Source organism: Marmota monax, unplaced genomic scaffold (assembly GCF_021218885.2).
Source record: "Marmota monax isolate L192 unplaced genomic scaffold, Marmota_monax_Labrador192_F-V1.1 WCK01_AAM20220418_F8-fsc00022, whole genome shotgun sequence".
Taxonomy (NCBI): Eukaryota; Metazoa; Chordata; class Mammalia; order Rodentia; family Sciuridae; genus Marmota; species Marmota monax.
This window is the reverse complement of record NW_026695215.1, coordinates 28,173,856-28,199,615: the sequence shown is the minus strand read 5'-3', so window position 1 is coordinate 28,199,615 and position 25,760 is coordinate 28,173,856. Positions and strand designations below refer to the sequence as shown.

General features: G+C 37.3%; 1 protein-coding gene across 1 annotated transcript in view; it reads right to left on the bottom strand.

The window, feature by feature from the left end:
• The window catches only part of Prkar2a (protein kinase cAMP-dependent type II regulatory subunit alpha), a 72,918-nt gene that overhangs the window by 39,009 nt on the left and 8,149 nt on the right, over positions 1–25,760 (bottom strand). The window contains exon 2 of the mRNA XM_046431315.2: positions 11,587–11,622. Within this exon, the coding sequence (XP_046287271.1) occupies positions 11,587–11,622 (36 nt within the window). The remainder of the gene's footprint in view (positions 1–11,586; positions 11,623–25,760) is intronic.

Genomic DNA, 25,760 nt, shown 5'->3' with positions numbered 1-25,760 from the left:
TCTACCCCTAAGGTCAGAGGAGCCTTCACAGGACCCAAAGAAAAAAGGATTTCTGTGTCTCTGTGTGATTATTTCGTGTAGCCCAGATCACCTGGAGTGACCCTGAGTGTTTTGTCCTGGGACACAACAAGAGATGATAAATATATCACCTGCTAAATCTTATGGTAGTGCAAGTACAAATAAGAAGGTGCTACCTATGCTAAGTTATGAAACAGAAACTTAAAAAAAACATAAAGTATAATATATATGTACTATAAACACAAGAGAAACAAAGGTAATTACTCAAAAAATGAATTAAAATACTTCAGAGTAATTATGTGCAGGTATAACTTTTAAAACTCCTGAATTCAAGCAATCCTCCAGCTTTGGCCTTCTGAGTAAGCTGGGAGTACAGATCTATGACATCATGTCTCACAAAAAATTTTTTTTGTCAGTACTGGGGATTGAACCATCCACCTTCAGAAGAATATATTCCAACCTTAAAAAAGAACTGTGATTAGTAATGGAATAATAATTCTAAAACTCTACTAACACACTGATGTTTTATATTGGAGAGGAGTACAAATATGGAATAAAAAGAAAGATTAAGACTAGAGATGCCTATATAAATCATTATTTTAGAATCTTACCTGTGGTATTACTGCTGGCAAATATACAATGAATTATTAGTGAATTTTTTTAAAAGGGGCTGGGCATGATGGCACATGCCTATAATCCCGGGAGGCTGAGACAGGAGGATCAAGACTTCAAAGCCAGCTTCAGCAAAAGCAAGGTGCTGAGCAACTCAATGAAACCCTGTCTCTAAATAAAATACATAATAGGGCTGGGGATGTGGCTGAATGTCGAGTACCCCTGAGTTCAATCCCTGGTACACCCCCAAAATAAAGGGGGGCACAGGGCGTGGTGATACAAGGCTCTAATTCCAACAGCTTGGGAGACTGAAGCAGGAGGATCTCGAGTTCAAAGCCAGCCTCAGCAATTTATCGAGGCCCCTAGGCAACTCAGCAAGACCTTATTTCTATATAAAATATAAAAAAGGAGCTAGGGATATGGCTCAGTGGTTAAGCGCCCCTGGGTTCAGTCTCAGTACAAAAAAAAAAAAAAAAAGCGTTTGTACTAACAAAACTGTCTTGTCAAAATGATCTAGATGTGATTGTCGAGAGCTGCCACATAGGAATCAGCATGAACCCTTAGCTCTGAGCGACAGAGGTGTGAGACTGGGCACCTCCGCTTTGGGAGTGGGTGTCACACCAATGAAACTGGCTACACCCCCCTGAAACCCAATCCCTTGCCTCATTTGGATGGAACTTTCTCAAGTGTCTTCCCCTCAATAAATAGGTTCTCAGGGATGCTCTTGCTCTCTCTTTCCAATGGATCCCTAAGGTCACAAAATGTTCCTGATTCCTGCAAGCAAAAGGTATTTTTGTGTATTACAAGCTGCTTTCACTATTTTCTTAAGCTATTGGTACAGCCAACTCTTGTGAACCTAGCTAGCAGGTGATATGTGATCAATGTGATCACTGATGTCACTCAGAATTCAACAAACCAAACCTTTTCCCTCTTTACAGTATAGATCATTACATGCTGGGTAAAGTTTTCTTCTTCTTCTTCTTTTTTTTTTTTTTTTTGGTACCAGGGACTGAACCCAGGGTTGCTTAACCACTGAACCACATCCCCAGTCCTTTTTAATAATTATTAATAATTTTTAATAGAATTTTTAATAATTCTAAAATCTCTAATATTTAGAGATGGGTCTCACTGAGTTGCTTAGGGCCTTGCTAAGATGCTGAGCCTTGCTTTGAACTCCTGATCCTCCTGCCTTGGCCTCCTGGGCTGGTGCAGCGGTTACAGGCTTGTGCTATCATACCTGGCTGGGAAAGTTTTCTTCTAATAAAGCTTCATTAACTATAATAGCTGTGTGACCAGAGGTGATTTACTGCAAATCTCCACCCTTTCTTCTGCATAAAGGAGTTCAAATAAGCAATTTTCCTCTGAATACTGTCCTAATGATTTAAGTATTCAAGTGCCTGGCATACAGTCAGGATGCAGTAAACCCTAATTCTTTAAGCTATTACTGTTATTACTTTTATTTCATTTGTTCTGGTTTTCAGGAATACTAGTTATTGTTAGCTTAGTCCTGTTCTTTATCTTAGCTCTTTTGACAACTGTTCTTCCTTCAATGCTGCCTTCCATCACAGATTTTTGCCCTTAACAACTTTGCTCTTTTTGACATCTTTAAGTATTGAATTGAGTTTCCTATTTATTCAGAATTCATAAAGGTAATGTTTTCTTGAACTGTACTGAGTCTTTTGTAGTGAATCTTTCTGGCCTTCATTCCTCTCATATCCTTAATTTGTTCACTTCATTCACAGGCCCTTATTGGTTTGTTGGGATTTCTCATCTGTTACCAGGCAAGGAAAAAAAAAAAAAAAGTTCTTGACCCTAATCTCAATTCATTTGTATGATAGCTAAAAGACTCCATATATCAGGGTTGTGGCTCAGTGGTACAGTGCTTGCCTAGCATGCATGAGGCACTGGGTTCAATCTCCAGCACCACATTAAAAAAAAAAAAAAAAAAAAAAAAACCTAAATAAACAAAGAGCTCTGAGAAGTCCTGTGTTATTAAAAAAAATCCATATATCTATAACTAGAGGATAAGCTAATATACACTCCCAATTTAAATCCCAGTTTCTTAAAGACACTTACTAATTGCATTCCTGGTCCAAATATATCCTAGTTTTCCATTCCTCAATGGTTCTCTGAACACATTAAACATTTCAGAGATGGTAGCTTCCAGCATGTCCTGTACACAGGACTCTCCCTTTTCTGCCTTAATACTTTACTTGTGTGGGTCATGACCTCTGTTCTATAATGCTATCAATACCCTGCCTTCTCAATGTGGACCTGGTTTCCTAAAACAGATACAGAAAGTTAGAGGAAATAGTGTAAGAAAAGACACCATTCCTGTCCCAGAAACAGCATCAAATAATGTCCTGCAGGGCAGATGCCCAGGTCCTGGCTGGTGTGGGTCTTGGTCACTGAGCCAAAGAAATAATAATGGAATAGAGTTAATGACTCACCACCTTTCTCCAAGCATTTCTTCATCCTGGAGATGAAGTCAGGGTGCTTATCTCAGTTCTGCCCCAAAGATTAAGGTAGACACTTATCTTAGTTCCTGGACTATTTTTGCTACTACTTTTTGCATCTTCATAGGTTATTCTGGTAGAATATTGGGAAAGCTGCATCAAGGACATCTGAACAGACACAATGTTCTTTTTGTGTGTGTGTGTGGTTCTAGGGATTGAACCCAGGGCCTTGTGTGTGCAAGGCAAACACTCTACCAACTGAGCTATATCCCCAGCCCCAGACATCATGTTATTCAGCTACTCCATGTTTAAGACTTAAAAATGTCTACTTATAATAATCCACTTTTTAAAATATTTATTACTTAATTGTAACTAGACATAATACCTTTATTTTATTTATTTATTTTTATGTGGTGCTGAGTATTGAACCCAGGGCCTCACACATGCTAGGCAAGTGCTCTACCACTGAGTCACAACCCCAGCTCAATAATCTACTTTTTAAAAAAACCTTCACTACGGGAAAAAGATGGATGCATGAGTATTACATTTTCTCAATTTTTATTTATGTATGAAAGTTTTTATTTAAATGTTTTAAAAAATTAAACCTTCAATGATAAAACTGACACAATTTTATTGATAGTGACACTTCATCTTGGGCAAGTTTATTTCTAGGCTTGTTTTTCGTTGGAGGACAGTATTTTGTCAACTAGCTCATTTTTATATTTTTATATATTAATATAACTGAGGCAACAAATGTTAATTATAGTCTTCAATCCTTTAGATATACTACTATAATTTAAACAAAAGTAGCTGGGGCTGAAAACATAGCTCAATAAATAGTACTTCCTCAGCATGCACAAGGCTCTGGGTTCAACATCTAGACCACAAAACAAACAAAAAACCCAAAAGTAAAAAAGGGAATGCTTTTGTTAAAATTATTTATGTTCTATTTGTGGAAAGACATTAATGCATCGATTTTCCAAAACTAATTTTGAATTTACTTCCCTCTCCATTTCTTTATTTATTATGATACAAACACTTAATATGAGCTATCCCCTCATAAGAAATTTGCAAGTCCACAACACAGTATTGTTTATCCTGCATAACTAAAACCTTATACCCACTGAATAGCTATTCCACACTTCCCCCTACTATCAGTCTCTAGCAACCAACATTCTATTCTGTTTCTGTGAGTTCAATTTTTGAGGGGTACTTGGGATTGAACCCAGGGGTACTTTATCACATAGCTATATCTTTTTATTGTGAGACAGGGTACTGCTAAGTTGCTTAGGGCCTCACTAAATTGTTGAGGCGAGTCTCAAACCTGTGATCCTCCTTTCTCAGTCTCCCAAATCACTGGGATTACTGAGCCCAGTGAATTTTTTTTGGAGGGTGGCGGGCCACTGGACATCAAATCCAGGATCTTGTACATGTACATGCTACGCATGCATTCAACCACTGAGCTACACCCCTGGCTCCTTGATGCTTTTAGATACCTTATTTAAAATAAGCGTATGTCCTTTGTATTTGTTCTTCTAACACTATTTAATATAATGTTCTCCCCCCACACCCTGCTTTGAACTCTGTTCTCATCTCCCTCTCCCCTCTTTCTCTGTTGCTACCCAACCTCTCTACTTCCTCTTGTTCCCTAATTATTTCCCTTGTTTTCTTTGTAAAAATTCTTTTTTTTTCTTTTGATTGGAACCTCAAACATGTTTTACCACTGAGCAACACTGCCAGCCCCAAATCCATTTTTAAGTGTCAATATGATTTGTTGCCCTGCTAGTTCTGCATATCAAGGAGCTTGTGCTAGTGCATGAGTTACTTGGAAAAGGTCCAGAGTCTGTGCCATCCTATACATAGCCTTGGGAACCACACTATGTATGATAAGATGCTCAAGATCTATTGAAAATGAAGATGAAAACAGCACAGACCCTTGCTTAAGGAAATTTTACTGTGGTTCTCCAGCAGATGTCACTAGTTAGTAATGTGATACTGTACAAACTGAAAACACATTATCCAGCACAATTTCTTCCAAATTTTAATTGGAAGAAATATGAATCATTAAAATTTATTTGTGAGGGAAAAAAAACCCTCTAATTTCTACAAAGAAATGAGTACAGATCCTGATCACAAACTCAAGGCCCTGTGCTGCCTATCTGCCCCCACAAACACTTGAAATAGCCTGGGTATATTAGTCAGCTAAGGCTGCCAAAACAAAATACCACAGATTGGGTGGCTTAAATAACAGAAATTTATTTTTTCATGGTTCTGGAGACTGGAAGTTCAAGGTCAAGGTATTGACAGGTTTTGTTTCTCCTGAGGGCCCCTTCCTTGACTAGCAGACAGCTGACTTCTCATTATGTCCTCACATAGTCCTTTCTCTGTGTGTCCACTCTTGGTGTTTGTTCCTGTTCTTATAAGGACACCTGTCCTTCTAGATTAAGGTCCCATCCTGATGACCTTGCTTAGTGTTAATTACCTCTTTAAAGGCCCTATCTCCAAAAACAATCACACTGGTATTTATTTATTTATGACAATGCTAAGGACTGAAACTAGGGTTAAATATTGTTAAATATTTGGATCATTGTAAGATTGTTTTGCCCTTTTCGTTGTTGAGCATTTGATCAGTTGAATTGTGGTATTTTTAAAATTCTTAAGCCGTTCAGGATCTAATATAGACTACATTGTGGTGATATTTATCTTTAGTGATACTGTGTATGTGATGATGATGAAAGCAAGAAACAAAAAGGTATAAAGTTAATATTCAGTCAATATAGATAACATGTAACTTATAAGATTAAAAATTTCAGTTTGTGATATAGTCAATGAATTTCTTATATGACTTTAGACTTTTCAATAATATATCCTGAATTTTGCAGAAATTCAAATTCAATATATGAATTTGATAAAAAAAAAGACACAATTCAGTCTACAATACCAGGTTTCTAAATTATCTTAAGCAATACTTAGTAATATTTCAGTTTAAGATAAATATGGGTGGAAAAATATTGTATACTCAGTGTTTTAGTATATTGTATACAATGTAAACCTTACAAGACAGGTCTATCTAGTAAAGAGTATCCACCGTTCCGAAATCAGTGACTGATGTGACACCAGATTCTCAGTGAACTATCCTGTTGACTTTCATAGTCATCAATAGATTCAGCATACTTACTGTCTAAATGTGGCATAATGCCAACAGATTTCTAATTAATGTGCTTTGAAGTTCAATACATATTTAACAAATAAACATTTTCCTTTTCTGATGGAGTTTGAAATTAATAAATTCAGACTAACATTTCAAACTCAAAGACAGTTAAAACTAATTTAGGACTATACCAAGGAAGCAGCACTTAAAAGAATTCATGAACTCTCCTCATTCAATATATTTATCAGTTGATATAAAGGACTGTTGTTCAGCTACAATGCAGAACTTGGAAGGCACAGCTTTTCAACTGCAGTGCTTTGCAAGAGAGAGCAGCAGAGACAGCCTACCTTTGAAGAGACTTAGATTGAGGTCTGAGCTTGGTCCCATCCACCCGTTTACCTGCTGTTTCTTGATATCCCTGATCCTTGGTCTGTTCAATATTAAGAGGAGATAACAAAACTAGAACCATATAAAGGGTAAATAATAGAAGATAATATTTAAAACTTAGGGCTGGACTCACAGGAGACACTAACTACTACTCTTCTATGCTGCTTTATGTTCCAGATTGTTCTTCATTTAGTCACCCTGAATTGTTAGAAAAGTCTCTTCTACAGTTTTGACACAGAATATGTGGTCACACAACTAGTTCTTGGGCATGTTAGGATTTCCATTCCCTACCTGTTTCCAACTTTATTTTACTTGCTCTCCTACATCCAAAGCAGCCAGGGACAGTTCATCCCCCTTCAAGTCTTTACAACATTCTTTCATCTAGATGGCATTCTTCCTGGTACAAATAAAACAATAACCATGTGTTTCAATCCTCAGTGTAATTTTTGTCTCCTTCTAAGAAGTATTCTTGATCTCTTCTTCCTACAGTAAGCTCTCCTGATTTCTATTCCTTCCTTCTTTGCCTTTTTATCTATCTACTCATCCATATTTACTCATACTACTCAAAGAGCTAGCTACATACCAATGAACAAACAGAATTTTTACTTACACTCTAGTACAGAGAACCAGGTAACAAAATAATAAGTAAGTTCAGACAGACTTTAAATAAAGGAGTAAAGAAAATAAAATAAGGAAGGGAGACAGAAACAGAGTCAGAGAGAGATGGAGAGAGAGAGAATGTGTGTGTGTGTATATGTGTATGCGTTTGGGAGAAAGTGACGTGAATTTTAGACAGGCTAAGCTTACTGAGAATGTATCCTTCAAATGAAGGTCTGAAGAACATGAGTGAGCAACTTCAAAGATAGTCTGGGTTAGATATGGAAGCAAAAGGCTGATTAGAATGGGTCCAAGATACCCCAGTCTGGCTGGGCACAAATCACGAGCCACTCAAGCGAACAAACTTTATTTCTGAACTCCACCAGCACACTCCACACAGGCTCCCCGGGAACTCTCCCCAACGCCACCCACGTGGCTCCTCCAGGAACCACCAACCGGAAATCCCTCCTCCCGCACTTCCCCAACTAATGCGAACTCTCCAGGAATCCCCGTGAGAACTCCAAAGTAGCAGGCCTAAGCGGACAGTAAAGGTCTAATATACAATTGAATCAATCCAGCATCATCTTAATGGCTCGCCTCTCAACCATTACTTCTGGCAAAATGCTCTCAACACTAAGAGAGAACAGAAGCACAGAAACTAGAAACAGCAAATGTAGGCAACTCTTTAAAGCATTTTGCTATAAAGGTATGGAGAGAGGAAAAAGAGTGATGGTTGGGGAGAGAAGAGTGGTCAGAAAAAAGTTTTCTTCTATATTTTAAGAAGGGAGAGCAGGGATGGGGTTGTGACTCAGTAGTAGAGTGCTTGCCTAGCATGTGTGAGGGAGGGCCTGGGTTCAATCCTCAGCACCACATATAAATAAATAAAAATAAAGGTATTGTGTCCATCTATAACTTTAAAAAGTCTCCTTTTGAAAACAAAGAAAGGAGAGAAAACAATACATTTCTTTGCTGCAAAGTTTTATTTTATTTTTATTTTTTTGGTGCTGGGGATCAAACCCAGGCCCTCATGCATGCTCACTCTACCAGTGAGTCACAAACCCACCCCCAGCTAAAAGGTTTCAAATCCTTAATAAAACAGTAAAATCTAAAAAAGAGGGATAATACTTTGTACTTGTGTGAGGTCTCTGTAAAGTTCAAGGAATAAACAATACTTACAGAAGACCAAGCAGCAATTTATGAATTAATGCCATCAGTGACCTCTGAAGGGGGTATCATTGTACTCTTCATCCATCAGATCTGTTCTACAGATACCAATGGATATCACTAATCTTTTTGTTTTAAATATGTTTATTTATTTATTTATTTTTACGTGGTTCCGAGGATCAAACCAAGGACTCACACGTGCTAGGCGAAAGCTCTACCACTAAGTCACAACCCCAGCCCCGATATCACTAATCTTTTGGAGTCAAAAAAGAGAGATGAACAGAACTGGAAGATCCATACTCTATTTCTTCTCAGGAGATTGATCACATATGAGAATACATTCTTCAATCTCCTTTCAACAGATTTTGGTATAGAATGTTAGCAAAGGTTTCCAAAAGCAAATAAGTTGATATGCTCAAAGAAAAAGATTGAGGAATAGAAAAGGGATTTCTAGCCAGGCACAGGGGCATACTCCTATAATCCCAGCAACTTGGGAAGCTGGGGCAGGAAAGATCACAAAGTCAAAGCCAGCCTCAGCAATTTAATGAGGCCCTAAGCAGCTAAGCAAGACCCTGTCTCAAAATAAAAATTAAATAGTGCTAGGGATATGGCTCAGTATTTAAGGGCCCCTGGTTTCAATCTAGTACCAAAATAATAATAATAATAATAATAATAATAATAATAATAATAATAATAATAATAGAATTCCTAGCCTTACAAGATAATAAATAAATTATATGACAATTTAATATCAAGAAACTTTCCCAAAAGAATATAAAACAATGATATAAATGCTTACTCAGCAATTTTGAAACACATTAACAACCAAATAAATCCTACCTGTAACAAAGTCATTTTTCAGAAAATATATTTCTCAGCTCTATGAAAAATGGGTGAGATTCTTAGCTTAGAAGCAATAATTTTTAAAAAATATATATATTTTTTTAAGTTGCAGTTGGACAGAATATCTTTAGTTATTTATTTATTTTTAAATATTTCATTTGTTTTTATTTTATTTTTTTTATGTGGTGCCAGGAATTAAACCCTGTGCCTCACTCATGAGAGGCAAGTGCTTTACCACTGTGCCACAACCCCGACCCTCTTTATTTATTTTTATGTGGTGCTGAGGATTGAACCCAGTGTCTCACATGTGTGAGACAGGAGCTCTACCAATGAGCTACAAAAAATGTAAATTTTTAATAGATATTAACTGAATGCCTTCTATATACCAGGCAGTATTTGATATACTCTTTTTTTTTTTTTTTTTTGAGAGGAAAGAGAGAGAGAGAGAGAAGAGAGAGAGAATTTTTTAATGTTTATTTTTCAGTTTTCGGCGGACACAACATCTTTATTTCATTCTATGTGGTGCTGAACCCAGCGCCCCGCGCATGCCAGGCGAGCGCGCTACCACTTGAGCCACATCCCCAGTCCCTTGATATACTCTTTTTGTTTTGTTTGGTTGCAGTACTAGGGACTGAACTCAGGGATACTCCACCATTGAACTATATTCCTAGCCCTTTCTAATTTTTATTTTGAGACTGGGTCTGTAAGTTGCCCAGGCTGGTCTAAATTTATAATCTGCTTCAACCTCTCAAGTAGAGTATGTGCTTAAAACACACAAGGCTCTGAATTCAACTTCTAGCACCAAAAACAAATAGTAGGGGCTGGGGATGTGGCTCAAGCGGTAGCGCGCCCGCCTGGCATGCATGCGGCCTGGGTTCGATCCTCAGCAACACATACAAACAAAGATGTTGTGTCCGCGGTGAACTAAAAAATAAATATTAAAAAAAAATTCTCTCTCTCAAAAAAAATAGTAATAATAAAATTAATATTAAAATTAGTAGCATGACTAACCAGGAAAATTTTTGATTAAAAATTTTCAAAAGGGAGCTGGGTGCAGTGGCAAAAGAATATTTATAATAGTATTTTATTAACTTAAAAAAAGTTTCTAGGCATAGTGGTGCATGCCTGTAATCCCAGCAGCTAAGAAGGCTGAGGCAGGAGGACTTTGAGTTCAAAGTCAGTCTCAGCAAAAGCAAGGTGGTAGGCAACTCAGTGAAACCCTGTCTCTAAATAAATAGGCTGGGGATGTGGCTCAGTGGCTGAGTACCCAAGTTCAATCCCTGGTACCCACCCCCCAAAAGATTTTTTTCAAAAGGGGTCTGGGGATGTAGGTCATTGGTACAGTGCTTGCCTAACATGCATGAGGACCTGAGTTCAATCCCCAGCACTGCAAAGAAAGAAAGAAAAAAATTATCAGAAGAGCCAGGCATGGTGGCACATACCAGTAATCCTACTGACTTTGGAGGCTGAGACAGGAGGATTGCAAGTTCAAGATAGCCTTGGCCACTTAGAGAAACCTTGTCTCAAACTAAAAACTAAAAAAGGGTTGGAGATGTAACTCAGTTTTACAGCACCCCTCAGTTCAATCTCCAGTATTGAAAAACAATTTTTTCCAAACGGTTAAAAATCTGGAAAATTTATTCCAAATCTAATTAAAATATAATCTGGTATAATCTGGACCATAATAGACAAAAGGGAAAATAATACCAAACTAGTCCCATACAAGAAAATACAAAAAGATTTCTCATATTTGGAACGCATTCATTTTTGCTAAAAACCAAAGAAATGATCTTAGGTACTATTTTATATACGAATTCCATATTATTGAGATGGGTGGTTGAAAAGAGACATAAGCAGGTTACCTTTATCCTGCAACCTAATTTGTAGATGATCTCTAAAGCAAGATACAGAAAAAACTAAAGCAATGTTTAGTCTCAGACCAGAGAATGCCACTTAAAAGCATTATAACTGAAGAAATAATTCAAATGATTCTAAAAGTGTAACAGAAGCTATAGTAAGATAATCCAGAATACCAGAAATAGTGACATGTGAAATAGTTTTTAGAGATTCTAATTATAAACATGGATTACAAAATAAATAAACATAATTATAAAATTATAAACTGTTAACAAAATAAATTCTAGGAGACAACCACAGCAATTATAACAATATAAAAATTTTACATATACATTCAGAACTTAAAATGAAAATGAAATGAAGGAATCATAGATAATTTTAATTTTAGTCTAACATTTTATAATGCTTATCTTTTTATTTAAAAGGTGAGTTTATTTTCACTTAAAATATTACTATATGAAAACAGCATTTTAGTAGTATATAATAAAAGAGAACACATACCTGATACTCGTCTACTAAATCTGCTAGGAACTGGAACTGCAAAACAAAAAAGCAACATTTAGTTGTCATTATGTCATGTGCCCATTCTTATACCCCCACCCCGCTTTTATTTTAAATATTTTTTACTTGTAGATGGATACGATATTTTTATTTTTACTTGTTTATTTTTATGTGGTGCTGAGGATCGAACCCAGGGTCTCATGCATGAAGAGGAAGTACTTTACCACTGAGCTACAACCCCAGACCTTATCCTCCCCTTTTTGCAAAAATCTCTGACAACAAAACTATGTATCTTAAAAATCAAGTTGTGGGTCAGTTCATACTCTTTCATATTTAACCACAAACAACTGTTCAATATGATCATATAAAGACAATACAGAAAATAAAATATCTCCTTAAAAAAAGTTCTTTATAACTTCAACATACTTTTTTTTTTAAAGAGAGAGTGAGAGACAGAGACAGAGAGAGAGAGAGAGAGAGAGAGAGAATTTTTTAATATTTATTTATTTATTTTTTTTAGTTTTCGGCAGGCACAAAATCTTTGTTTGTATGTGGTGCTGAGGATCGAACCCGGGCCGCACGCATGCCAGGCGAGCGTGCTACCGCTTGAGCCACATCCCCAGCCCAACTTCAACATACTTAAAGCGGTAATTTTACTTCTGTTCACATTCATATTTCATCCAATTTTTATCATTCCATATAAGAAGTTTTCCAAATTTCCTGAAAGGTTATGGTACCAAGTAGTGAAAATTTCCTCTTTAATATTTTTTAAAGATAATCCTAGACTTGCTAAATCATAGAACACAAATTCCGTTTTTAAAGCAATTTAATCAGTATTACACTACAATTGAAAATAAACTGAGCATTAAGTTATACTTCTAGATATAGGTAGGTTTTTCTTCTGCTCATAGTCAGTATATTAATCAGAAAAATGTATCACATATCTTTATTTTTGGGGGAGAAAACCTTTCTCAGTTATTTTTTTCTACTTTTAACCCATCACATTATCTCTGGTGGTTATCTAAATTCCTATTGCTAAACTATATCATTTGCATAAGCCTTTTAATTTTTAATTTTTTTACTTTTGTGTTACTAGGGATCAAACTCAGGGCCTTGTACATGCTAGACAAATGCTCTACCACTCAGGTACATCCTGAGCCCTTTTATTATTTATTTTGAGATAGAATGTCACTAAGGCTAAGTTACCCAGGCTAGCCTCAAATTTGTGATTCTTCTGCCTCCACCTCCTGGTGCCCGACTGATTATTTTTATTTTTAAAAAATTATATATAGGGCTGGGGATGTGGCTTAAGCGGTAGCGTGCTCGCCTGGCATGCGTGCGGCCCGGGTTCAATTCTCAGCACCACATACCAACAAAGATGTTGTGTCCGCCGAAAACTAAAAAATAAATATTAAAAAAAATTCTCTCTCTCTCTTTTAAAAAAAAATTATATATATACACATACACACACACACACACACACACAGCTGGGCATGATGGTACACACCTGTAATCCCAGTAACTCAGGAGGCTGAGGCAGGAGGACTGCAAGTTAAAAGGGCAGCGTTGGCAACTTAGAGAGACCCTGTCTCAAAAAAGGGCTGAGGATGTAGCACAGTGGTACAAAGACCCCGGGTTCAATTCCCAGTAGAAATAGACAAATATAAATGAATGAATGACCAAATGAATGAATGAAGGGAATGAATAAAATAAACTGGGAATATAAAGGAATGTCCTCAACATAATAATGGCCATTTATTAAAAACCCACTTGATAAAGTTGCCAAGACCATTCAATGGGGAAGACAGTCTCTAAAAATACAGTGCTAGGAAAACTCAATCTCCTCATGCAAAAAACTGAGGTTGGACCCTTACTTCAGACAGTATTTTAAAAAAATTAACTCAAGCCAGGCACACTGGTGTATGCCTGTAATCCCAGAGGCTCAGAAGACTGAGGCAGGAGCCTCAGCAACTTAGCAAGGCCCTATCTCAAAATATTTTAAAAGGGCTGGGGATGTGGCTCAGTGATTAAGTGCCCTCTGGGTAGCAAAAAAAAAAAAAAAAAAAAATCATAAACTTGAAAACTAAAATTATAAAACTCTTAGAAAAAAAGATGAGAAAAATCCTGACGTCATATATAGGGAAAAAAAGAGATTCAATGAACTGCATCAAAATTAAAAACCTCTGTTCATCTAAGAACATAATCAACAGAACAAAAAGGCAAGCCATGGAATGGAAGAAAATTATTTGCAAATCAAATCAAATCTGAAATATGTAGACTAGAGGGGAGAAAAACCCTCACAGCTCAACAATAAAAAATCAAATAGGGCTGGGGCTATAGCTCAGTGGAAGAGTGCTTGCCTTGTACATGTGAGGCACTGGGTTCGATCCTGAGCACCTCATAAAAATAAATAAAGATATTGTATCCATCTACAAAAAAAAAAAAAGGCTAAGTGAATTAAAAAAAAAATCAAATAGTAGGGGAGGTAAAAATTATGTACTAAGGATTGAAACAGAAAATTATGCTAATATGCATTTATGAATATATCAAAATGAACTCCACTATTATGTATCATATTACAATATACTAAAAATAATTTTTAAAAATTTAAAAAGAACACAAACCAATTAAAACAGTGGGCAAAGGACCTGAACCAATATTTCTCCAAAGAAAATAAACAGATGGCCAACAAACACAGAAGATGCTCAACTTCACTAGGGAAATACTCAAATTCTAACTACAATGAAATGCCATTTTACACCCATTATTGGGATAACTACTATCATAAAAGAAAAGCAGGGGTATGTGGGGGTGCTAACAAGTATTGGCAAGAATGTGTTGCTGAGACAGGAGGATTGCAAATTCAAAGCTAGCCTCAGCAACACAGCAAGGCGCTAAGCAACTCGGTAATACAAAATAGGGCTAGGGATGTGGCTCAGTTGTCGAGTGCCCATGTTCAATCCTTGGTAACTGCCCCAACTCCATGTGGAAAAACTGAAACAAGTGCTGTTGGTGGGAATGTAAAAGTGGTACAGGCACTATGGAAAACAGTAACTCAGGCCCTAAGCAACTTAGTGAGACCTTTGATAATACAACGTGTATATGTTAAGGAGTATCCATTAAAAAAGGACTGGGGATGTGGCTCAGTGGTTAAGTGCCCCTGAGTTCAATCCCCAGTACCAAAAAAAAAAAAAAATGGGGGGGGGTGGTGAGGGGTTGGGGGATGTAGCTAGGTGGTACAGCACTTGCCTAAGCATGCACAAGGTCCTGGATTCAACCCCCAGCAACAAAAACAAACAAAACAACAATAAAACCCTGTTAATTAGAAAAAAGATAGAATGTGCAACTTTAACCTTAGCCAGGCATGGTGGTGAGCACTTGGGAGGCTGAAACATGAGGACCTCTTGAGTCTAGGACTTCGAGACCAGCCTGCACAACATAGAAAGACCACAACTCAAAAAAAAAAAAAAAAAAAAAGTGAAAGCAAGATCTCCAAGAGATATCTGTATACCTATGTTAATAGCAACATCATTCACAATAGGCAAAAGGTAAAAACAACAAAAGTTTCCATCAATGGATGAATAGATAAGTAAAATGTAGCATATATACACAATGGAACATCAGTCAACTTTTAAAAAGCAAGGAAATTCTGATATATGCTACAATGGATGAACCTTGAGGACATTAAGTGAAATAAGCCAGCCACAAAAAGAAATACTGTTGTGATTCCACTTATATGAGGTACCTACAAAAGTCAAATTCATAAAGAAAGAAAATAGAATAGTTCTTACCTAAGCAACTTAGTGAGACCCTTGATAATACAACGTGTATATGTTAAGGAGTATCCAATTAAAAAAGGACTGGGGATGTGGCTCAGTGGTTAAGTGCCCCTGAGTTCAATCCCCAGGGGATTACCAGGGGATAGGGGAAGAGGGGAATGGCGAATTGTTTATGGGCATAGTGCTTCAGTTTTACAACATGAAAAGAATTCTAGAGATAGATGGTGATGATGGTTGCACAACATTAATGCCAATCAATTGCATACTTAAAAATGATAAAGATGAGCTGGGCATAGTGATGCATGCCTGTGATCACAGCAACTCAGGAGAGCAGGAGGATCACAAGTTCAAAGCCACATCAACAACTTAGCAAAGCCGTAAGCAATTTAGTGAGACCTTATCTCAAGATAAAAAAAAAAAATTAAAAAGGACTGGGGGAGCTAGGGATATAGCTCAGTTGGTAGAGTGTCTGTCTTGCATGTACAAGGTCCTAGGTTCAATCCCCAGCAACACACACACACACACACACACATACACACACACAACTGAGGACCTGGCTCAGTGTAAGTGCCTCTGGGTTCAAACCCTGGTACAAAAAAAAAAAAAGGTAATATTTTAAATTTTATATTATATTTCACAATTAATTTTTTAAAATATATAAATTAAAACTTGATAATACAACGTGTACATGTTAAGGAGTATCCATAAAGAGAATGAAAGAGAAAGCAAATGTGGCAAAATATTAATGAGTGTAATTTAGGAGTTCACTGTTCTTAATGGGGTTGAAGTTTTTCCAAAAAATATTTTAAAAATCTTTGTAAATATACATCCTCAAATCAAATATGATAAAATTTCATTTTTATTCTATTGTCAAATCATGTTTATAACAAATTCAAAGTTGAGTGCATGAATTATTTAAGTATTTATAGTTGTAGATGGATACAATACTTTTATTTTATTCATTTATTTTTACCTAGGCTGCTGAGGATTGAACCCATTGCCTCACATGTGCTAGGCAAGCACTCTACCACTGGGCTACAACCCCAGCCTACATGCATTCTTCTTTAAAGTAAATTAATTTGTTGAAATTTGCTTAATTTTATAATACACTGACTTAAAATTTTTAAATGGCAAACCTATTCATCACTATTAAGTTAAAAGGTTATAATCACTATTTAAATTTATCATGCATAAGACAACAAAAAATTGTTTTGAAAATTCCTAAAGCATTATCTGTTTCTGTGAAATTAGTTCAAAAGCATTGAAAGAAAAATGTTGACATTGTAATGGAAAATATAATTAAATATGAAAGACCTCAGGCATTAACTTGAATGAATGAGAGGATGAAAAGATAAACAAAAGGGGTAAAAAGAAAAATGCTGCTTGAAAAATTTAAAAGGAAAGTGTGACAACCAAGGCTTAATGGGAGAATTGGAGAAAAGGGAAAGTAAGAACCCTCTACCAAGTACCAGGGAAGGCAGTAAACTCCTCCAGTATAGAATACCTGTCTCATTCCTTTGATTCCCCATCTGTAGCCTCCCTGTTTTCCCACTATAATGGTCAGCCATTAGACCACTGAAAAGAGGCTGGGAAATTTGAACACCCATAACAAGGCAGAATTGAGCAGAACCAGCTGGGAAAGTTCCCTATGAATGAATCAGCAGTGGATACAGCACTTCTGTTACAATATGAAGAAACTGGAATCTCTGTACACTAGATTTTATAAAGATCACCATGGAGTCAGGCATGATGGCACACACTGAAATCCCAGCTACTTAGGAGATTGAGGCTGGAGGATCACAAATTCAAGGCTAGCCTGGCAACTCAGCAAGACCCTATATCAAAAATAAAAAGGGCAGGCAAAATAAAAATAAAAAGGGATATGGCAAGTAGGCTTCACCTTACTTGGGAACTAACTGATGTCACTGGTCCATCTTTGACACTACTCATCTACTTCATTAACAATTTCACCTCCTCTTCTTCCCACTTCCTCTCCTGAATCAGTCTATCCTTTTTCCATTCTCTACTATCCTAGTCTGAAGTATATAATTTCTTGCTTAATTGACTTTAAGTAGCCTCTAAACCTTTTTCCACTGCCAATTTCTTTTTTTTTTTAATTTTTTTTAAGAGAGAGAGAGAGAGAGAGAGAATTTTTTAATATTTATTTTTTAGTTTTCGGCAGACACAACATCTTTGTTTGTATGTGGTGCTGAGGATCGAACCTGGGCCGCATGCATGCCAGGTGAGCGTGCTACCACTTGAGCCACATCCCCAGCCCTCCACTGCCAATTTCCTCAACAACTATCTTCCCCACACGGTAATCAGTAATCTTAAAATTGAGGAGACAATTAGGGAACATCTGTCAAAATTTTCAAGTATGAACTGCATTTAACAATAATTTAACAATATATTCCACACATATATAGATATATGTGCACACTACAAAGGTTGTTGTTATGGTTTGGATGTGAGATGTCCCCCAAAAGCTCAGGTGTGAGACAATACAAGAAGATATAGAGGATGGATGATTGGGTTATAAGAGCCTTAACCCAATTAGTGGATTAATCCCCTTACGGGAATTAACTGAGTGGTAACTGAAGGCACGTAAGGTGTGGCTGGAGGAGGTAGGCTTTGGGAGCATGCCTTTGGGGGAACATATTTTGTATCTGGCAAGTGAAGTCTCTCTTTCTGCTTCCTGTGAGCTTCTTCCCTTCGCCCACACTCTTCTACCATGATGTTCTGCCTCACCTTGAGCCTCAAGAAATGGAGCCAGCCTTCTATGGATTAAGACCTCTAAAACTATAAGCCTCTAAATAAACTTCTCTTCTAAAATTGTTTTTGTCAGATCTTTTAGTCACAGCAGCAAAAAAGCTGACTAAAACATATGTATATGTGTGTTTATACATACCATAATCACTAAAATGTATAATAGCAAAAAGAAGGGAAATGAAAATTGCCTAGAAAAATAAACTAAGGAAATACTGGCACTGATAGAGTATAAACCTCTACACATCCATTAAAATGGATGCAATAAAAGTATACAAACTGATATGGAAAAACCTTCAAGAAGTATTGTTATATAATTCTGGGCATGGTGGTGCACATCTAAAATCCCAGTGGCCTGGAAGGTTGAGACAGGATTGCAAGTTCAAAGCCAGCCTCAGCAACTTGGCGAGGCCCTATGCAACTTTGTGAGACCCTGTCTCAAAATAAAAAATAAAAAGGGCTGGGGATGTGGGTCAGTGGTTAAGCACTCCTGGGTTCAATCCCTGGTACAAAAAAAAAAAAAGTATTATTATGTGAAAAAAGTTGCATATCAGTTAAAAAAACAAATGAAAAAGAATTTAAATTAAAAAGTTGTACAAGTACAGCATGATATAATACTAATTTTCTAAAGTTTGTTTTTAATAAACAAATTTAATATCCTCACAAATCCAAGTAGTGCTATACATATATAAAATAATTAAGGAATGATATAAATTATTTAAATAATAGATAACATTGATGTTTTCAGAAAAGCAAGTCACAGAAGAAAAGTGATTGTGTGTATGCATGCATGCATATGCAATTGGAACTGAACACAGTACCTTATGCATGCCAAACACAAGAGTATTGATTTTAGGGCTGGGGATGTGGCTCAAGTGGTAATGCACTCGCCTGGCATGCACGGGGAGCTGGGTTCGATCCTCAGCACCACATAAAAATTTTAAAAAAATAAAGATGTTGTGTCCACCGAAAACTGAAAAATAAATATTAAAAATTCTCTCTCTCTTCTCTTTCTCTTTTAAAAAAAAAAAGAGTATTGATTTTAAATAAGCAAGGAATACGAGGTTGCATGCACAAAAGATTGGAAAAGATCACAAAATTTAGATCACTCTCAGAAACAAATACAAGCATATAAATGACTGCCAGGGAAAACAAAACATGAATGCTTTTTTTCATGCTTTCATTGATTTACAGCACGTGCCTGGCAAGGTTCATTCCTCTACCATCCTATACAGAGGAGCCCTCAAGATGCTGTGTCTATTAGTCAGAGGCCTCTGCTCTTCTCCCTCCCTCCTTCCCTCCTTCTCCCCCCCCCCAAGATCTAATTCACACTCACAATTTCTAACACTGACATATCTTTTTTTAAATTTATTTTTTAGTTGTAGATGGACACGATACCTTTATTTTATTCATTTTTATGTGGTGCTGAAGATAGAACCCAGTGTCTCACACATGCTGGGCAAGCACTTTACCACTGAGTCACACACAACCTCAGCCCCCTGACCTATCCTTAAACACCTGTTATCCACAGACAAGAATTTCCAACTGCAAGCTTGTCATCTTCTGTATATCTCAAATGCCTCAAACCAACATATCCACCATCAAACTCATCAAACTCATGAGCTTCCTCATCTTTCCCCAGGTGAAAGCTTTCTTATGTTCTTTTCTTTTGGTACTGGGGATTAAACCCAGGGTTGCCAGGACTCACATATGTTTTTTTTCTTCCCTACAGTGTTGGGGATCCACCAACTCAGAGCTTCATCCATGCTAAACAACCACTTTCCCACTGAGTTATAGCCCGAGGCCCCATTTCAATTTCAAGTACAAGGAAAATGAGTAGGACAAGAAAAACAGTACAGTTAATTGTGCCTCAATATCTGCAGGGGATTGATTCTAGGATCTCCCATGGAGGGGGAAATTATGGGAACATTTTTGGAAATCCAAATGGATAAAATGTTTAAAATCAATTAAAATTGTCAAACTTAATTCAAGGTTTAAATACTGTAGGGGGAGGGGCTTGCTGTGGGAATTGAAACCAGGGGCTCAATCTACTATACAGCTACGTTCCCAAAGCTTTTAATTTTTTTTGACACAACATCTCACTAAATTGCCAAAGCTGGTCTTGAACTTGTGATCCTCCTGACTCAGCCCCTCCCCAAATTGCTGGGATTACAGATGTGCACCACTGTGCCTAGCAAAATACATCTTTCTTTCTTTTATTTTTTAGTTTTAGATATATACACTACCTTTATTTTATTTATTTTATGTGGTGCTGAGGATCAAACTCAGTGCAAGTAAGAAAACTGAGCCTCACTATACTCACAAATTCAGTAAGAGTAGTCCTACTCACCACAAAAGAAGAGAAAAAATTCTCTCTTCTCTTTCTCTCTCTTTTAAAGAGAGAGTCTGAAAGGTGGACTCAATGATCTTATGAATGAAGTGCTGAGACTGTAAAAATGTTAGAGATTTCAATTTGGAGGGGGAGGGGTGTTTATTTTTCAAAATCATATGTGGGAACAAGTGTATGGAGTACTGCATACATGGCATATGTTAAGGCCGTCTGAGTGGCACACCACGCCCCTGGTGCTAAGCAGCCCTGGGCGTGAGGCCATGTGTTGCAGTCCTGGCACTTGCTCCACTGCCAGATCCTGGATTTGCTGCAAGGATAGTTAGCAAGAAATCGTTATTGGTGGCTGCCTATAATCTTCCTAGCTACTGCCCTACATGGTAACTGCGCAATAAAATCAGACCAAGGTTTCAGCTTGGTCTCTAGAGGTCTTGATTAGCAACTCCACAGCCACACTCTCCTCTACCCTGTTCCATGGACCTCCCTCCTCACTGGATGAGAAAGAGCCACGCAACACATAATCATATATCTTTAAAAGATTGGAATCATCTTTTTTTTTTTTTTTTTGGTACCCAGGGCCTTAATCCGCAGCCCTTACTAATTTTATTTTCAGACATGGTCTCCCTAAACTGTCCAGGATGGCCTGAAACATGACCCTTCTACCAGTTTCCCAATTTGCTGGGATTACAGGTATGTACCACAAGCCTAACAGCTACATATTTTCATTTTCTTTTATAAATTAAAAAAAAAATTTTATTTATCTAGCCTTTTCAAATATCTTTTCTTGGTTATATTTTTTTCCCCTTTTTGCAGTACTGGGCAAGTACTGCACTTGCTAGGCAATTGTTCTACCAGAGCTACCTCCCCAAGTCCTTTTTATTTTTTTAATTTTGGGACCAGGTCTTATTATTGCCCAGGCTATTGCTTTAGCCTCCAAAGTAGCTGGGATCAGAAGCATGTGCCACTGTGCTTGGCTAGTTACAATTTTTTGAGTCTCATCATGTGCAAATATCATGCCAACCATTTTAAAGATATTATCACAAGTAATCCTCACAACAATCCTATTCCCATCTCATTTTCTTGCTGAGAAAACTGAGACTCAGAGAACTGTCCCCTAGGTCATATAGCTAGGAAGTGATCAAACTAGATTTGATTGATCTAAATTTGACAACTGAGGAAAAGTAATGATGTGATTAAACAGAAAATTCATTTTATACTTTAAAAAATAAATTCCATCATTCCATTATTTAATTATGGATCCAAAGCAATATATTAGAATTCCCTCCAATTTTCTCCAATGGAGGGATCATTATATCATGTTGCCTACTTGCATGCTGTTGCCCCACTAGATGATAAGCACCTGCAGGCAGAAACACTGTTATCTTCCCCTGTCTCAGTGCTGAGCAGAGTGAGCATCTGCTAAACTACAACAGAAAGGCAGAAGAGAGGGTGAAGGCCACTGCAGGGTTTTAGCATCTCCAGTGAGTCCACTACTCCACCCCTCTTCTTCCTTCTAGTTAGATACTTTAGGAGTGGTCTCTCACAGACTTGAAGTCCTTGTGGAGCTTCACTTCCAACCCTGTTTTCCACTTTTAACTTGGTCACAGGTCAGGATGCATGATCCAAACTCGGCAGATTACAGTGTTCTCACTGCCCCAGCACGGTAATTTGTTCCAAAATGGGAACCTGACCCAATGCAAGCCACTTAGGGTTGTTCCCTAGAACATACCAAATGAACATAGAAGAATAACTCATTATCTAGTTTGGATCAAGAACTACCAAATGCACTAGGGAGTCAATGGAGGATCTTCTACAAGGCAGTATCATAGAAAGATAATTCCAATAAGAATATCACAATGAAAGACCAGTATTGGGCCTATTGTAATAGCCCTACAAAAATAGTGAAAAGAGAGCATATTAGGGCTGGGGTTGTGGCTCAGTGATAGAGTGCCTGCCTAGCATGTGTGAAACACTGGGTTCGATCCCCTATACCACATAAAAATAAACAAATAAAATACAGGTATTGTGTCCATCTACAACTTAAAAAAAAAAAAATAAAGCATATTAGGAAATACTTTGGGATTGCTTTGTTCCTCACTGAAAATACTGCCCTGAAAGGGAAAACCTATGCCCTTAAATCCCTTGTATAGAGATGACCACCGTGAATTGTTTATTCACACAATAAGTATTTGTGGAATATCTAGAAAGCATTAAGAGAAAAATGGTTAAAAGCATGGAGTATGAGCCATGATGTTTGAGTTTAAATCTCTACCTCACCTCACTTACTAGCAGACCTTTAACAAGTTAGTTAACTTCTGAGTCTCAATTTTTCTCATCTGTAAAAGCAGAATGATAATAATACCTATTTGATAGGGTTGCTGCTGGGCAGAAAAGGAACGATTGAACTAGTTAGTAAAAGACAAGCAGCAGTTCAGCAGGCAAAAAAGAGGGGGAGGATTAGTACAACCACTATGGAAATCAATATGGAGATTCCTCAAAAGACCAAGAACAGAACCTGCCATATGACACAGTTATCTCATCCTTGGTATTTATCCAAAAGAACTAAAATCAGCATACTATACTGATATAGGAACATCAGTGTTTTGGTAGCGCAATTCACAACAGCCAAGTTAAGGAACCTGCCTAGATGCCCCTCGAGAAATGAATGGATAAAGTAAACATGATATATATATACACACAATAGTTTTATTTAGTAATAAAGAAGAATCCAATTATGGCATTTGCTGGCAAATGGATGGAACTGGTGAACATCAGGGAAAGTGAAATTAGCCAGACTCATAAAGTCAAGGGTCAAATGTTTTCTTTTATATGCGGAAGCAGAGTAAAATAATAAACAAAATTAAAAAGTGGGTGTGTGGTGTGTGGATCTCACAAAAATAGAGTGAAGATCAGTAGAGTAGAGAAAGGGAATTAAGGGGGGGGGGAGGAATAGGAAAAGGGAGGAACTGCAGAATAAAACTGACCAAATTATGCTACGTACATATGTGAATATACCACACTGAATTCCACCTTTATATATATATATATATATATATATATATATATATATATATATATATATATAAAGCATCAATTTTAATAAATAAATAGGAGGACAACCAGTAGAGAAGAAGAAGGGGAACAGGGGAAGAGATGAAGGCAGGGAACGAAGAAGCACTAGAGACTAAAAAGGAGAAATTATATTCCATGCTTATATATATTCCATGGTTATATCAAAATGAACCTCAGTGTTATAATTATAATGCATTAATAAAAACATTTTACAAAGAAGACGACAGGGAGGACAGCATTCCAAGCAAAAAGGAAGGTATATGCAAAGGAAAAAAAAAACTTGAAAAACATAGCTCAGTGATAGAGGCACCCCTGGGTTCAAGCCCAAGACCATTAAAAGTAAAAAGAATGAAAATACTGACTGGGGTATTGTTCAGTGGTAGAGCACTTGTTTAGCATGCCTGAGGCCATGGGTTCAATTCCCAGCACACATAAAACAAAACAAAAACTGTTAGCTGCTAGGCAGGCTGAATAAATGTTAGCTGCAGGGTGGGCTAAACACTCAACCCCCACCTGTCTAGTTCCTTAAGGCTTGTTTGCCTCAAGGCTTTACACTCAGCCTTTGCCTCAAGGCTTTACACTCAGCCCCACTCAAGGCTGAACACTGGACCCCCACTCATCTGGTGCAAGGGAAACCTACTTCTGGCCCCTGCCCAGTCTGCCTGAAGGCAGAAGATGACACCCTTAGCAACTACAGTATGATCCAATCACCATATGCCAACAAAGCGGCTTACAGACCCAGAGACCCCATTAGATTTTGGCCCCTCTCCCCCCTCGCTTTGCTCTCTCCCTCTTTCTCTCCCTTTGCTCTTTCCCACTCTCTTTCCCTGCTCTCTCTCCCTCCTCTCTTTCCTTCCGTCTATCAGACACTGCCCCAATAAAGATCTCTTGGTGGCTACAAGTGTGTGGTCACTTTCCTTTCAAAAACAACAATGGAACAACTAAAGCTGGGTGGCTATCATAGAGCTAGGATATAAACCCAGGTCTCCCTAATTCCTGTTTAAGTCAATCTCTAGTTAAATTAATTAATATAAATCAGTCCTCTATTTAAAGCATTTTACTTGATCGCAAGTTCAAAAGCCAGCCTCAGCAATTTAACAAGGTGCTAAGCAACTCAGTGAGGCCCTATGTGTCTCTAAATAAATTAAAAAAAAAAAAAGAACTGGGGATGTGGCTCAGTAGTCAAGCACAACTTTCCATTTCTCTGGTTGTAGAAGATGTAGAGTCACACCATATATGCAGTCATACCTGTACTTAGGGGAATGATGTCCATCTCATTCCACCATCATTTCTGCCCCTCTTTCCTCTCCCCTGCCTCCCCTTTGCTCAAAGTTCCTCCATTCTTCCCATTCCCAGTCCTCCCCATTATGGATCAGCATCCACTTATCAGAGAGAACATTTGGCCTTTCATTTTGGGGGATTGGCTTATTTTTCTTGGCATGATATTCTCCAACTCCATTCATTTACCTGCAAATTCCATAATTTTATTCTCTTTAAATGATGATTAATATTCCATTGTGTATATATAGCACAGTTTCTTTATCCATTCATCTACTGGAGAGCATCTAGGTTGGCTCCACAGTTTAGCTTCTGTGAACTGAGCTGCTATGAACATTGATGTGATTGCATCACTATAGTGTGTTGATTTTTTAATATTTATTTTTTAGTTGTAGTTGGACACAATACCTTTATTTTATTTGTTTATTTTTATGGGGTGCTGAGGATTGAACCCGGGGCATCACACGCACTTAAGCAAGCTCTCTACTGCTGAGCCACAACCCCAGCCCCCCCAATCAATTTTTTTAATCAAATGCTTGTTTTTGTTTTTTGTCATTTGGTAGAATTTTACAGAAGGCTTTCATCATCAGAATATCCTGGATTCAGTTGAAAAACCTTACAATCTTCCTGCCTCATCACCCCCAGTTGGTAGGATTACAGGAGTGCACTACTGTGCCCAGGCTCAGTAGAAAAACCTTTAAAAAAAAAAAAATTACTCTAGGTAACTGTAGGTTGAAACAATATCTTTATTTTATTTTTTTGTGCCTCACGCATTCTAGGCAAGTGCTCTACCTCTGAGCCACAACCCCAGCCCTAGAGAAACCTTTTCTTTCTTTTTTTTAATATTTATTTTTTAGTTGGACACAATATATTTATTTATTTTTATGTGGTGCTGAGGGTCGAACCCAGGGCCTCGCATGTGCTAGGCAAGT